Source organism: Onychostruthus taczanowskii, unplaced genomic scaffold (assembly GCF_017590055.1).
Source record: "Onychostruthus taczanowskii isolate IOZ18803 unplaced genomic scaffold, ASM1759005v1 scaffold104, whole genome shotgun sequence".
Lineage (NCBI taxonomy): Eukaryota > Metazoa > Chordata > Aves > Passeriformes > Passeridae > Onychostruthus > Onychostruthus taczanowskii.
Genome location: NW_024496968.1, coordinates 1435493 through 1451397, shown reverse-complemented (window position 1 = coordinate 1451397; position 15905 = coordinate 1435493). Strand labels below are relative to the sequence as shown.

General features: G+C 35.1%; 1 protein-coding gene across 1 annotated transcript in view; it reads right to left on the bottom strand.

Annotated features, from left to right (window-relative positions):
- Positions 1–15905, bottom strand: part of RYR2 (ryanodine receptor 2) — a 381210-nt gene that overhangs the window by 277069 nt on the left and 88236 nt on the right. Inside the window, exon 2 of the mRNA XM_041413766.1 lies at positions 9480–9599. Within this exon, the coding sequence (XP_041269700.1) occupies positions 9480–9599 (120 nt within the window). The remainder of the gene's footprint in view (positions 1–9479; positions 9600–15905) is intronic.

The following is a 15905-nucleotide window of genomic DNA, read 5'->3' as shown; positions in this document are numbered from 1 at the left end:
TTTTTACTAAGAATTATGCAGACAGTTACGTGTATCACCTCCATGATAAATTAGCCAGAAACATGCAAAACAAAGTGGAATTATTTGGCCAATTTGGGCTAATGAAGACTTACATACTCATTAATCTATATGCATTTTTCAAATTTATCAGCCCAAAGCGGCTTAATTTATTGTTAGTGTACTTCAGACCAAGTCAGATATGGCACTCAAAGTTTATTAAGTTTTATTCTTAAAACAGCTAATCAAACCAGGCATGTTTCTTATTTAAAAATAAGACCTTATTGCAATTTGACTTAATTTCTATGGGCCTTTTTATTTGCTAACACTCAATCAACTTACATACACTAGAAAGAAAAATTCTCTATTAATGGGCTTTCTAATTTATTGAATAATGGGCACTCAAATGCTCTCTTGGAAAGTCAGTTCATATTTCATATTGCACTGAGTAGAACATTTGTTTGCTTTCTGGGACCTACGTCCAACCTTCTCATGCAAGTCCTGTGCTAGCCCTGCTTCTTTTTCTCTCACAGTACTCAAAATGTCACAGAGTTTTGCAATTTTTCTTCATATAGAAATAGCTTGTCCCTGCTGTTTTTTTAAAGATCAATATATACCTTGGCTGTTTAAAGCATCTTAAACTATCAAAACTAATTCATCCTGCATTATCTGAAGTCATTTGAACAACTGTTGATTTTGAGTTGCATTTCTGTCAATTATTGCCTTATTGCCAGCTGTAAACACTGTACTGTGCAAATATAACCAGTCAATAATCAGAGAAACACCGAGAAAACATGAAATTCTTAACTCCCTGTTATCATTAAATGACATTTAGATGTGGGATAGAAGTAGAGTTTGCAGTATTAAGGGAAGATTGTACCAGATGTTAGAAATCAGCCTGGTGACATTGGTTTCCTGTTCTTTTTTAATCACATGTAAAAAGTCAGTGCTCATGAAAAGACAACATTTTTGTGGAAGATGTCTTCATAAATATACCAAGAGTACAAGTGCCTGGAATATGGAATAAATTTCCCACTCCTAAATAGATTCTTTATATCCAGTAGGGAAGAAAAAGTGAACTTAGAAGGAGTTAAAGCTCCAAAACATCCATTAGCATTATTCACATATTCATGTCCATCTCTATTTTGTACAGGTTTTCAAACAAGCAGGAAACATTCAGCAATTATTTAAAAACTATTAAACACTCAGGAAAAGAAGCCTGAACTGTAACCTTGAGTATTTATATATAATCTTTAAGAGCATAATAACTTCTTATACCATCTGGCCTGTGGCTTTTTTAATGCAAAATAAAGCAACTGTTCTTTTGTTTGTGAAAACAGAAAAAGTTAATCTTGTATTTGTATATGGTAACCCAACAGTCAGCACTAGGAAAGTTTCTAAAACAACTTGCATTTGGGTTTCAAACACAGGGTCACAAAGCACACATCTTCAAACTCCAAACTACTTCCACTTGCCCCACCTCCCTCATCCAGTTCAGATTATTTATAAACTAAAAGTCTTAATTTAATGCTGAAAATATTCTTTTTATGCTAGCTTATTACAGAATTTGTCAGTTGCTACAAAAGCACGAATAATCTTCCTCCTTTTTCATGGGGAAGTAACCAGGAGGCAAAGTCTAAAATCTTGATGATCACAACCCAAAAGGTCTGTTTCAAAAAATCTTAAGAAACAAAAAAATATTCTATACTCTTTTTTCCATTTTTTTCAGATATGATCAATATTAGATACCTCAAATAAACAGAGATTCACTCATTAATAGGCCACATTTCTTTGCCCTAATTTCTGGGAGCCCACTGGGCTAGGGTTATTCATAAGAGTCTGCTGAACCAGATTTAGCCTAACAGTTCTTAAAAATACTGAGTGCAAAGTAATAATACCATGACGTGAAGTGCAAAGAATCAGTACAAAGCTAATTTGAAACTGCTGTTTAAGACAAACATTCATCTAAAAGGCATAAAATAAGCATTTATACTTTTACGTGTTCTTATCTTGAAACACAGATTTATTAACGTTTTTTCAGTTTTTCAGATGTGCAGCTACATATCAGTCTAATTAAAAGTAAAATGACTGCTTTATAACTACTCTGCATGTACTAATGAAGTACATTTCACTCTAAACCCTTCAGAAAAAATATTTAAAATGCTGAGCTCCAGGGGACTTGGCAGAACATGCCAGCTGCGCAACCTTGCAATGTTTGGTTTCCCAGAGTAAGACAGCAAGCCTGAAGCTTCTGCGGTGAGCTTGCAGTGAAAAGCCAGCAGCTCTAGCTTGCATCAGACATGAATGTACCCTAATAACTCCTACCTAGAAATTTTTATTTCCTCTATATATCACTTATTTATCTTTCAAGGACTTTCTTATTGTATTTTACTATAGTTAGTGAATTTGGTGAAGACAAGTAATCTGCCTGCAGTCCTTACCATACAGTCCCAAGATTTTTAGAGTCATAAGGCTTGTATACTAAATGGGAAAATAGACATACCCAACCATCAAAACCCATCAACTGTGCACTTGGATGAGGGCACTGCTTTGAACAGCCTGCACAAAATGCAAATAGATAAACCGATCACGCAATGATAGCAACTTTCCTTTTTACTAGGAGCTGAGCTAAAAATGTTAGGACTCAGAAAATAAACCACAGCAAACTGGCAGGCTTTTAGAAGCCTCCAGAAACTTACCAAACCAATTACAGAACTGTACACCACATATGTGACTTCATTCAATCGCAGTGTTTGTGTTACAGCCATATCTCAGACAAGATTTTTCAGCACAATATCTGCTTCTTTTTAGATATTAATCTTTAAGTAATAAGATGTTTGAGCTGTTACTGGGATATATAGTTATAAAGAAAAACTGATTAAATGGGATTTTTCAGGTTCTCTTCACTTATTTTAGACCAGAAGTGGAATTCCTACATCTGTTCTACCAAAAAAAAAAAAAAAAAAAACACCCACACAAAAGCACCAAAAAACAACAAAAAAACCCCTACACAAACAAAGGAAAAAACACCCAAAACAGCCATATTATATGTGAGTTTGTAAACATTTAGGGTTTGTTTGTTTTTTAACATACATTTAGATAATGAAGAAAGTTGCAAACCTCATATTTGACTGTAGAAATTACAACTCACATTTTGTTCATTAAATTTCATAAATTTTATGACTTTGAGTTAAGTTTCTTGAATGGATGCCTATGTTACCATTAGCATGAAACAACTCATGAATATTTAAAAAAATTAGATTTTGACATGTTTTTTGCGTTGTTTAGTTGATAGCAGACATGATGCATGCATAGATATCATATGTCAGTGCCATCACCTGGAGTATTATCATCAGCTAAACTGACCTACAATGTGACTTCGAGTCTATCTATCAGCTTTTGTCACTATACGTTCAGGTTACATGTCATGAAATCTAGCAGCATATTTAGGAATTCAGAACTTTCCTTTGGAGGTTTTTTCCCAGGTACTTTATTGACTACAATGTTACATATTTCTAAAATATGTTTTGACAAGAAAATCCCAAGTATGCAATACACTTAAAGTTTTATAAGAAAACTCTATGGGTTCTAAATAACTAGTATTAAGCATTCAGGGTTATCCCCAAAACCAGAGAACTGGCCTATAATAATATCTTACTTTTTAAAATATTAAGTAAGTGAGCATAATTTAAAAATAAACTCTTTCCCATTCATGAATGCACAGTTTGAAGATAGGAAGAGCTTTAAATTTATATTTCATAGCAAATAATGCCTTATTAAGTTAAAACTCAATGTGTATCTCAAGCAAAACCAGATGTGATAAAAAATATTTCTATAAGACAGAAATAATCCATTCCTATGTGAATGTAAAACTTCAAATATCTGCTGCAACAAGAGATAAAATGAAAAATGAAAATACTAAGATTTCACAGATTGGATCTATTGTTATTACACTGTTTAGTCTGGGATGATCTGCTTTTTGTTTCCTTTTTAAAAACTACCTGAGTTACAGGTGACAGTACAAATATTCTAAGCTGTATTGTTATGCCTAGTAACAATGCCCACGATTTTCAGCTGATATAAAGCCATATTTCTATTGCTGCTGTACAGCCATTGAGATCTGACAGTGTTTTTCACAGTCCAAATGTTTCACATTCATTTTAAATTATTTCATTTCCATCTCAATAAACATTTATGTTGGTTTCTGGGACTAATTGCAAGGACCAAAATTTTACTGGGAAAGAAGGACTCACTGAACAAAATCCTGTCTGCTCTACACCTATGAAGACTTCATCTACCTGTGTCTAATTTATGTATGTCACGTAGGCCAAGCAATGTGTAAGTATTCATAAATTCTCTTCATTTAAATTATTGAAATCATCAGTTTTAGTCAAAGTTGGCTAAATGGAGTCCTCTGAACATAAGATTACATAAGATTAAGTGCCATCTTTATCATTAAATGGGAATAATCATTTTGACAATATGACACAAAAGCAATTTAAATGGCCCTAGAGGTGCAGCTACGAAGTCCTGACAAAATTTTTTACTTATTATAAAAGGATAACTCATATATATATATATATACACACATATATATAAAAGTGGAAACTCATGTACAGAAATGAACCACAGCAATTACATTTAAAAAACTCCAACCAACCACCTTACTAAATGACATATTCACAGAATGACGCAATGTAAACATAAGAAAACAACACTGATCTAATTTCTGAGAGTGAACAAATTTTTTAACTGCTCAAAAAGTATCTGCTTGCATCCGTGTGTTAATAGACACTATGTGCTTTTTTATGTATTTGGATTTACAAAACTGCACAATGCAGATACTGTTTCTCAGCTGTCAGAGAGTTTCAGACTCAGTCTTTCTGGAGACAGATTATTTGTCTTGGCCACTGAGAATATGTTTGCTGTAAAAGACAAAAAAAGAAGGCAACCCTTGCCTTCAGATCTTACACTCTGGAAGACAAACAGAGAAAAGAGATTTTCTCCCAGAGGCAATCAGGGTACAGAAGTTCAGATCAATGTCCCACCATTCAGGATGACACCCTTCTCCAGACACATCCATACATAATTTGACTGCTGGCACGGAAACAGCTTGCATAAATACTTTAAAAAATCATACTTCCATGTAGCCTTGTCTGTGCCAGGTATAACTTTCTCCAGACCCCTCCTCCCCATTCTCCTCTTCCCTTTAAGCTGTGTAGTTCCAGCCAATTCATCTGACCAAAAAAAGGCAAAGATAAAAATAAAATAGTTTGTATTTGTCAGCACAAGAAGCAGTATGTCAGTCTTATCAGGCTTTATTTTCTACTCCCTTATACAACAGTAGCATCTAGGGGCCAACAAACAACAGAGAATTACTGACATACTCTGGATAATGGAGTCAGAATTCCCAACCAACTGGCCTACACCAAATCTGAAGAACCTTTCTGCTGCAACACAGAACAGACTCTTCAAAAGCAAAATGGAAAATAAGTTATCAAATAAGGTATTTCCATTTGAAATACCTCCTTAACTTTACAAATAGAATTATTATCGGTTTCTGGACTCTGCTCTCACCACTGTAACTTGCTATACGCAAAAAGATCAAACCATAGGATAACACACTGCACTGCCTTTTTACCTTCTTCAAAAAGTTAAATGAAGGAAAAAAAAAACAAAAAAAAACTTGGGAGGCCTTTTCAGAGCTTCAAAAACCATACATATGTTATCCTCCCCTCTCTCAAGTCCAAATTACAGAGACTTCAAGAGGGAAAAAAACCCCACATATAGTTTTTATTAGTACTTTTTAATGATGTAAAGTAGGTCCATACCTCAGGGCATAATGAAATTCATATGAGTTTCACACCTGCCATAAAAACAGGAAAAAACCCAAAACCTTATGCCATTTAGAAAAGCATAACTTAGCTTTCAGCGTTCTGCTGTGCAGTGATTCACAAGGGATCAACTCCACCTTTGTGACTGACCCAGAGCTGAGTATTTTCCACTCTGCATTATGGACAGGAATAGTTTTCAGAAGCTGTTAAAACACAGCTCCACCTTGTCTGCTTTTCAGCAATCCATGCATTATTGAAGTCTAAAGAAAAATTACTTCACTAGCAAGACAACATATTTTTTTTATGAATAGACTTCCTCATGTTACCAATATGTTTATATATAGAAAGCAACAACTAACATTCAAATGTAAATAGATCTCACTGATCTTGAGATAAGTTAATTTATGTTTTAATAAAAGGGATTCATTTAAAAGTATAGCAAAAAATGATGAAACAAAATTACCTATAGACGATTGCTGAAAAGGAAGTTTACAGGTCTGCTGGTTTTGGCCGGAGTCATTCATTTTCTGCCCAGTGGCTGGTATGGGGCTGTGTTTTGGATTTGTGCTGAACACAGCATTGATAATATAGAGATGTTTTTGTTATTGCTGAGCAGGGCTTGCACAAAGCCAAGGCCTCTTCTGCTTTCTCAGTTTTACCCTTCTGATTCTCTCCCTGGTCCCACCCCTGATCCCACTGGGGAAGTGAGCAAGCACTCTCTGTGGGGCTTGGCTGCTTGCTGGAGCTAAACCATGACAATGAGACTTTTGCCTTTTTCTTCTGACAGCCATCCTTTATTTTCTTCGTCTTCATGAAATAAAAATTCAGTCCATATATATGACAAAACTTGCTGAAGAAATAATCACATGAGACAAGGAAAGTAAGCATTTTAAATTTAATCTTCAGCATGTCTTCTTTGGGTTTTGTTGTTCTTGCTGCTGCAGCATTTTCAATGTTAAAAATTTTTGATGGTTTATAAATCTAATATTGTTATACACTTGACATTTCCAACCTATACATAGAAGATATATCTATTTCATATATATGGATATGGATATATATATGGATATACCCAATCTATACCTAGAAATATTTCTCTTTCAATTTCTACCAATTTCAAAGCAAATCTGTCTCAGAAGAGACAGATTTGCTTTGAAATTGGTAGAAATTGAAATAGAGATATTTTTTCTTGAGCTACTACATCTCTACAGATGAGGTAGTCATGAGTTTATCTTGGGCAAGCCTGTATGTTTTATATTCAGAACTGTAAAATTACACATAATTTAGACCTGATGTCTTGCTTATCTGTTATCTTGCTCTTTAAGATATGGGGTCAATTAATGCAAGGTGGCAAAGTGTTCAACGTCGAGACCTTTTCTGGTCATCAACCCCCTCCACCAGCGAGCAGGCCAAGGTGACAAGGAGTTGTGAGGGGGCATTGCCAGGACAGCAGACTCCAACAAACCCAAGGGATATTCCAGACCATATGACCTCATGCTCAGGCAGGGAGATGAAAAAGGAAGCAGGGGGTGATCAGAATGACAGCATTTGTCTTCGCAAGCCACCATGATGCCTGATAAAGCCTTGCTTTCCTCAGGATAACACCTGGCTGCTCATGGGAACAGGTGAGTGAACTCCTTGTTTTACTTTGCTTATACATATTTTGCCTTATCTCCCAGGGTTATTCCTGTACAGAGATAAGTATTAATAGTCAGCTGTTAGCAAATTATTTTATTAAGATATACCTTCAATTTGACCATTACTTAAGTAGTGTGAATTATTTAGTGATCCTGGGGCAGGAAAGTGCACACAAAGAAGTTGTACTAATAAAACATCAGCTAGGCAAGGACGACCCACATCCTGAAAGATAGTGGAAAAAAGCACGGCATAGCAACAAGCATTCTCAAAATGCAAGTCCAGGATGACAGCTGAAGTCTTGTGTTTGGCCTGTTACTGGTGTTTGGGTTCGCATCCCATCCTTGATCCCTGCCTGTAAATCAGATGCCCCACTACTGTTTGCATTTAAGTGCATCACAATCCTACTCTAACTGGAAAACAGCCTCTAAGACATGCATTTTAACAGGCTCAAGAATTCTGTTGGAACTATTTTCCAATTATCACACTTCTTTGAATATTTCCTATGTTCCTCTTTATATAATGCAATAGTAACATGCTATGGATACAGACATGAGGGATAAAAAAAATTATTTAGTCCTATTTATAGTCATTTTTGCTTTAAGGATTTGATAATTTTATGGCTCCCTCAGTATTTATATCTACGAGTGACTTCAGATGAGTTCATCCTAGAAACTGTCAGCCCTTAAAAATTAAAACACAGATGAGCTGGATGGGCTTTCTTTTGTTTACTTTTTTTACCCCCAATCTCATGAAGAATGAGCAGAAGACAGATTGTTTCATAAAACAAGGAGAAAAAGCAGCATCAGCAAACAAGCATACAAAACTCATACAAAATCCACACTGTATTCCATAAAGACAGAAATATTCAGGAATTTTATATGGGAAGAGACTGTAGATCTACTATCCAAACCTAGTGAATGATAACAAATTCATTAAATAAATCTTTCAGGCCTCACAGGCAACTAGAACTACAACCACTTCTATCCTAGCACATTTTTATTGTTAAAAATATTCATTTAAAACAGAGCAGCATGAATTACTTCATCAAGATCACTGCTATTATAATGAATAATTAATATCCTAGTGAAAAATTTATTATTATGAATAATGCATTCAAAATGATGAGACAGAAAATGAAGCATTACTCTGTGAAGTATCATAGAAAATCAGTGATGTTATGAAAGATGGCAAGATAACCATAATTTTTTGTTCTAAATCTTTCTACATGCCTTTCCAGATGCTTTACCTTTATTATATTTTCTTGTCACATATTTACATTTTAACCAAAGAAAAACTAATATGTTAAACAATGTTCTTCCCTTTCTATGAAAAAAATGTCCAAGTATATCCATTTCTTTGTCCACAAAACCAGTTCTGCCCTCAGGAGGCCCATTTTTGTCTTCACAACAATTATTTGAGCATACGCGATTGTGAAACAAAACCCCGTCTTTGCAATAAACAACCTAGTTATTTTTCGAAACTATCTACTGCATATATACCAGAGTTAGAGGAGGTTTAGATAAAATGTGTTATATGAGGTAATTTTGATACTTACACTATGCTCAGATAGGGAATCAGGTCTCAAAATAATAATAATTTCAATATAAATGCCACAGAATAAAAACTTACCACAAATATAATAATTGCTAGTTTTTTCCTCTGGATTACAATCAGAGCAATCAACTTGTCTTTTGATTTGCAGTACACAAATGTTGCTCTGTGGCTTACTACAACTGAGTTCAGACAAGCAAAATAACAAGCATATTATTTGGGGTAGCCTTCTGCAGCTAACTAGTTTTAAAGTAAACCCAAAACAGAAAACACCACAATAGAGTCCAGCCAAAGGACAAAGAAACAATCTTTGAATGGGCATTAAATATTCCTTATGTTATTGACAGACTTGATTTGTTCCTTCTCCTTGACAGATTTGTGCATATTACATCAAAGCAAGCAATGTTAAACTACCCTTGCTTCGTGACATGAAATGACAATTAAAACACTCAGTGGTACCTTAGAATTAGATGTGGATTCCAAAAAGCAAAGCCTGTTGCCAAATCCTTCTGCAGCAAGACACAATTTCTGTTGCTCCTTCTGAACGGTTGCAGTGCACTGCAGAACCACTTCATCATCCTATCAAAAACAAAAGCAAAAAGAGAACTAGAGTTAGGTTTCTGACCCAACAAGACCTATGGAAGCTTTCAGAAAATCATTGTTAAATACACAAACTGCTGTCCCTGAACACAAGCAGAATCAAACCCCAGCATATTCTTTATTTTGAATTGTAAATGTGAGCAAATCAATTAAAATAATTGCAAAAACTGCAAATGGGCTTTTTCTGTTTGCCTGTCCTGGTAAAAAAAAAGTCAGAGCAGGAGTTTTAGTTCAACTAAACACGAAGTACACAGGAATTCATATTACTTTCATAGGAAAGAAATTGTTTCAGTCATACAATGCAAAGAAGTAGAAAATCTTAAAATCAATTCATTGATGGGTACCATATACATGTGAATTAACTTGTTTGTGTACATACTGCACATATTCTAGTTAGTATAACTTGCTTACAAAATTGTAAAGAAAAAAGTAAACATAAGAAAATATAGTCTTCCTATCTTCAGAGTAATTTTGTATATATAGTTCATAAATTAGTGTTTTTGCAGTAAATTGAAAAGTATAATCTTGCGTAAATAAAGGATTTCACTTCCAAAAAGCTAGTGTCTACTCACTGCTGCTCCTTGTAAAAGCTGTGGAGAGAACTACCCACAGTTTCTTAACAGAAGGAGGTGTGTGACTTGCTGAGACTTTTCTGAGCAAGAAAGAGTTTGTGACAGAAGACAATAAAAGTATGATGACTAAGCAGAGTGCTGAAAATTACCAGAGAAAGTACTACCACTATCTTATACCGAGTTTAATAGACTGTATCAACTTGCCAATTAAGTGCTCTGTGCTTATCCTAATGTGCAAGCGTATAAAGACAGAGGGGAAATAGTCAGAATTAAAAGGGAAAATGAGTTATTAGGCCAGCTGTCCCATAGCTCTGCTCAGTATTTCAGAGAAAGGAGGGTCTAGGAGGAAGCAATGATATCTTGCACACAGCAAACAGTGCGTTACTTAGTCCTTAATATATATTAACTAAAATTTTACAGGTCTAATTCTGTGTAGTAATAGTTAAAGATCTTGTTAACAAGCCCTAAAAAACAGAGGCAGACACTTATTTAAATCACAGTTCTTCTAAGTACATAATCAGCAGCTGGAAAATCTCTGTAGAAATACAGTTCCAGTATTTCTGGAAAAATTATAAGAAAGAAAATTTTGTTGCAAAGAAAAAATAACATCTCCCAATGCACTCTGCCAATTCATTCACAAGTTTCACAAATAATAAATTTCAAATTAATGACTATGAAGAGGTCATATTGAACACAGTAAATAAAATTCAACAAACAGAACAATAAAACTACAGTATGTAGTGTGCAACTGGAAGCAGAACAGGCTGAGACTTCAAAAATGCTTGCTTTAAAGCAGGAATGTTTACCAAAGAAGTTGTTCTTATAGGTAATTTGCTACAGAAGGACATTCAGAAAAGTTCATCAAATTAAATGAATGTCTGAATTTAAACTGAACTGCATAATTTGAAGCCACCCATAAACATTCATCCTGAATTAAGCTAGTTTGTCATTTGCTTCCATTTACTTCACTCAAATAATTTGACTAGACTAAATTAAATTGTATCTCAATCTGAAAAGAACTTACATAGGGTTTAACTGGACACTGGAAAAAATTAATTTCTGTTATTCTTTTTAAATTGTCCCCATATGGACAAGGTAAGTGTAGGTAAAGCAATTTTCCTTGTATACCAGCAACAGTGCCCATGCTGCAATCCACAGTCAACTGTAGGGGTGAAAAGTAATAACTGTTTCCAGTCAGGCATTAAATCCAAAAAACGTAACACATGCATATGTTCTGGTGAAGTTCGCAACGTAAAATCGCAGCTAACAAAGAAAAATCCCTGAAGGCCAATATCCAGGATTGAAAAGACCACACATACAGACCTAGCAGCTCTGTTGGGTACTCTTCGTAAAAGTAACAACATCTATTAAAACCCAGAGCATTTGTGGGGGGGGAGAGCAAGTGGTTGGTTGTGTTTAGTTTTTAAAGCACTAAATTACTATTTCCTGATCTTAATTACATTTGATTCAAATAAAGTTTCTTTTCAGGTTAAAAATAGTGCTGTTAGATTGAAGCCATATAAATACACTCTCCTTCTTTCTCTTCCTAGCCCTTCTTTCTGAAGCAACCACCCCAGCAGAACGGAAATTTCAGTAACCCTGTCACCATTGCCCTAGAGTTGTCTACAAAAAGCGTCGCTAAAGAAGATTATAACATTGTACCTCCACAGCCAGAAGCAAACAACCTAATAAGGCTACTTTCTACTAAAATGAACCACCAATTTTGTTTTGTACTGCCCCATTTTCTACCATTGTAAGCTAGGTTTTTAGAGAACATCCGAGAAATGTTTGACATAGACCATCTAGAAAAATTATTTATGCTGAGCAAAATATAAGTTGGTTTGGGGCAAGTCCCTTAGATAATTTTAGTTAATGATCTAATGTATCATACCCTTCCCTGCAAACCAATTAAGCTCAATTACCAGGCACACATGTATAATGTAGATGCTGACTGCTAGTGGATTAAGAACAGGAATAGAGCAAATGCTAAATTTCCTGACACACAAACTTACTTGATACATTTTGCAAACATTTTCCCCTTCTTTCTCTGTGCAATGTATGGCATACACAGATTATTTTGCTACATACTTAGCAAACAAAAAAACACACTTTATTAACAAATGCCTAGAAGTTCATGAATATCAATCACCCTCCCATACCCTTTTCCAAAGTTTGTTTCTGGGTTGGTAAGACATATTCATTAAAACAAATCAAATGTCAACTCTGTTACATTTTCTTCGTTTTTTTATGGAGATGTTCACAATAAATGTTCTCTTAAATCAGGCCTCAGAGTCACAGTGTTGTGGAACTTATTGTTCTAGCCCAGGTGGTGTTGAAACAACTGGCACAGAAGGTTAAGAAAAATGTGATGCCACTGTCAGATCACATGAAATGTAATTATGGATAATGAGTGTCACACACACAGTTACTGGGCATGTCTGTGCCCATCATTATAGAATTGTCTAATATAGGCTCCACATTAGATTCAGTCTTCCAACATTTACTGACTATATATGTTAAGAAAATTTCTATAGATATTCGATTTGATTGTGCTGCAGCACTATTTTAAGATACATTATTCCATTGCATTTCTTTAAAGCAGACGGGTAAGTGGGTAAGCATCTCAGCAGTGTTTTTCTAAACCTGTTTTCAAATCAGCAAATGATAAGCAGTTCCAGTGTCAAGAGAGCTAAAAATGCATTATTTCCTTATCTTAAGTCACACCACCAAAGAGACCTTCACTGAAGGTCACTTCAGTCTCGCACAAAGAATACTACAATACGCATCATACTAAATGTCTATTAAAGAAAAATATCTTACAGATATTTTTACATCTTGAATTATGAGTCTTTTGTAATACAGTTATAGGTCTTTGTAACAGATCAAGATAACATGCTTTTATAAACAATAGCATATCTCAATAATTTGAAAATAAATCAGTTTAGTATACACTTGATTTCATTAAAATGCAAATAGAAAACAGTTTCTATATCAACTTTAAATTTATTTTCATTTAAAGTTCATATTTAAAACAACCACAACAGATAAAGATCATACAAAGTTTCTTATAGTCTTGAAAAAGCTTCAGTACAGCTTGGAAGAAAGAGCAGTAGCACAAACCCAAAAGCTCTGCAGTCTTTTCCAGATATTTCTGCCTCTTGTTTTGCTGATTAATCATCACTTTGGTAAACTTCTGCCTGTCTCCTCCATGGAAATTTGAAATGTTACTATTTCCACCCCAATTCCCTATCACCATAGCTTCTTTCACTAGTAAGTCCAAAGATGCTGCTTTGTCTTTTATTTTTCCAGGGTGTGGATACTGAAAGAAGAGGTATCTAGAAAGCAAGGGAAAGTAGGTCCCAAAAACCACACAAATTCTGTGCACACAATTATCAAATGCACAAGGAAATGCCAGTCACTATAACAACAATGGAGCACAGTCTCAGGTGTATTACATTTACTGCATCTAAGAGTGAATCTAACTTGGGAAGCTGCCCATTTAGTTTAGACACTTTAATGAATGATTCTTCTATCCATTCTCATTCGTTTTTCAGTTCACAATCTGAGGTGCTTCATGACACTAAGGAATTCAGAAGAGCAGTAATCTCTATCTCAAAGACGTGGATGTGAGGAGCAAAGAGGATACTACCTAACTATAATAACAGAGGACGCGCAGGGGATGTGCCTGGCACTCACACTGCCCAGCTGACTGATAACCTGAGCCAAAAAGCTATTCTCCTCCCCAGGTTTGAGGACTGAAGCAGCATCTCTGTGAAGACAGGATTTGAAAGATGAGCCTGTTCAGCCTTAAGAAGAGAAGGTTGTGTGGAGACCTCATGGCAACCTTCCAACATCTCTGGCCAGGGAAGCCAGAGAGGGACTCTTCATCAGGAACTGCAGTGATGGGACAAAGAGTAAAGGGTACAAACTGAAAGAGGGAAAATTTAGGTTAGACAGTAAGAACAAATGTTTTACTATCAGGGTGATGAGACACTGTAACAGGGCCCGACCCTGGTGGTGTTTAAAGGTTGGATAGGCCTTGAGCATTCTGGTCTAGTGGAAAATGTCCCTGCCCAGGGTAAGGGGGTTGGAACTATCTCTAAGGTCCCTTCCAACCCCTTGATATTCAATGGTTCTATGAAATGAGCTTGTGGAAAGCTATGCAGCTAAAGCTTCCACAACCAGCCATATACAATGCTTTAAGATGATGAGCAAGAATCATCTTGGAGTAACCCATTAATCCTGATAAATCCTTGTATTTCAGCCAGTACAGCAGTTCCCAGTTTTAAAGATAGCATATCTCCCAGCATGAAGATATTCTGCTTTGTGTTGTGTCTGATGTCTGCACTCACTCAAACAGAACAAGCTTTTGATAAGCACACTATATTATTTCTGATTTTTCAAGAAGCATTCTGAAACTTCAGGTATATGGTATCTATGTCACAAAGCCCTACTTATGGTTAAAACATCTAAATTTGAAAAGCAAGAACAGTTATTGACTAAAAAGCAGAATACAGCAGATTTTTAATAAAATCTATTCAGTTAGGGCTATATGATTCTTGTCATGAAATATTTATATTCACAGAAACTAAAATAACTGAATGATTTAGTAGAGGACCCAGTGACTAAAAAAGCCACTGGTTACTTTTAACAATAGCACAGCATTTTCTACAGCTAAAAATTACACCTAAAACCAAAATACTGCCAGTGATAGCCATAAATTGTCAAACTGCATCCTTAGAACTGCATGCTGAAAGACCAGATTAATGAGGGAAGAGAATGTGGATTTGCTCTAAAGGCATAATATTGAAAGAGCAAGTTTTCCAGCTCCTTAATAGCACTTACTTTCATATGCAGCAATTATTTGACTTCTCTATGAAATACATTCAAATCTCTTAAGATTGCAAGAAATATATATTACTCAGTCAAGAAGAAAGGTTAATTTCTCATGTCAAGATCTGGGCATGTTATGTTCCAACATGAACGGTTTGACTAAGTATATTTTTCAAAAAACACCAATTTAAAGTTACAACTGGACAAAAACACATACATACATATGTATACATATGTATCTACACGTAGATATGGTTCTGTCATATTGTTCACACATATATGCATGCATATATTTTCTTTTAATAGCATTACTGTGTCCTACTAAACCCTGAAAATTGTCACCTCCCATGTAAAGTCAGTTCTGACTAATCCTTAACCTTCTCAATGTCAATTCTATTAAAGACCTACAAGTGTCTGGCACTTCCCACAGGTGGGCACATCTAAAGCACAATAGCTGTTTGTACCTCCTCAACATGGACGTATCTGGGATTTAGAGGGTGGAGTACTTCCTGCAGCATTTTCCTGGAAACCTGATACTTGTTGGTTTGCTTGGTTGGGTTTTTTTAAAATATTCATCATGTTTGATTTTATTTTATTTTTATTCTGCACATTGTAGTCCTTTAAATTTTTAATCATTTCACATACCGCTATAACTTCTAAATTCATTTATATCTGGTAATGGTATAGTGGGGAGTCAAAAGATAAGAAAGAGTGAATAATTTCTTCTTTTCTCCATTCTCTGAGAATACAAAATACATTTTCCTACAGTACGCCATTCTCCTGTTTTACAAACTATCCCATTACAATCTCCAAGTGTTTTTACTTTATCTGTGCAAGGAAAGCACAGTATTGGAGCTTTTACTCTTGCTACAATCCTCTG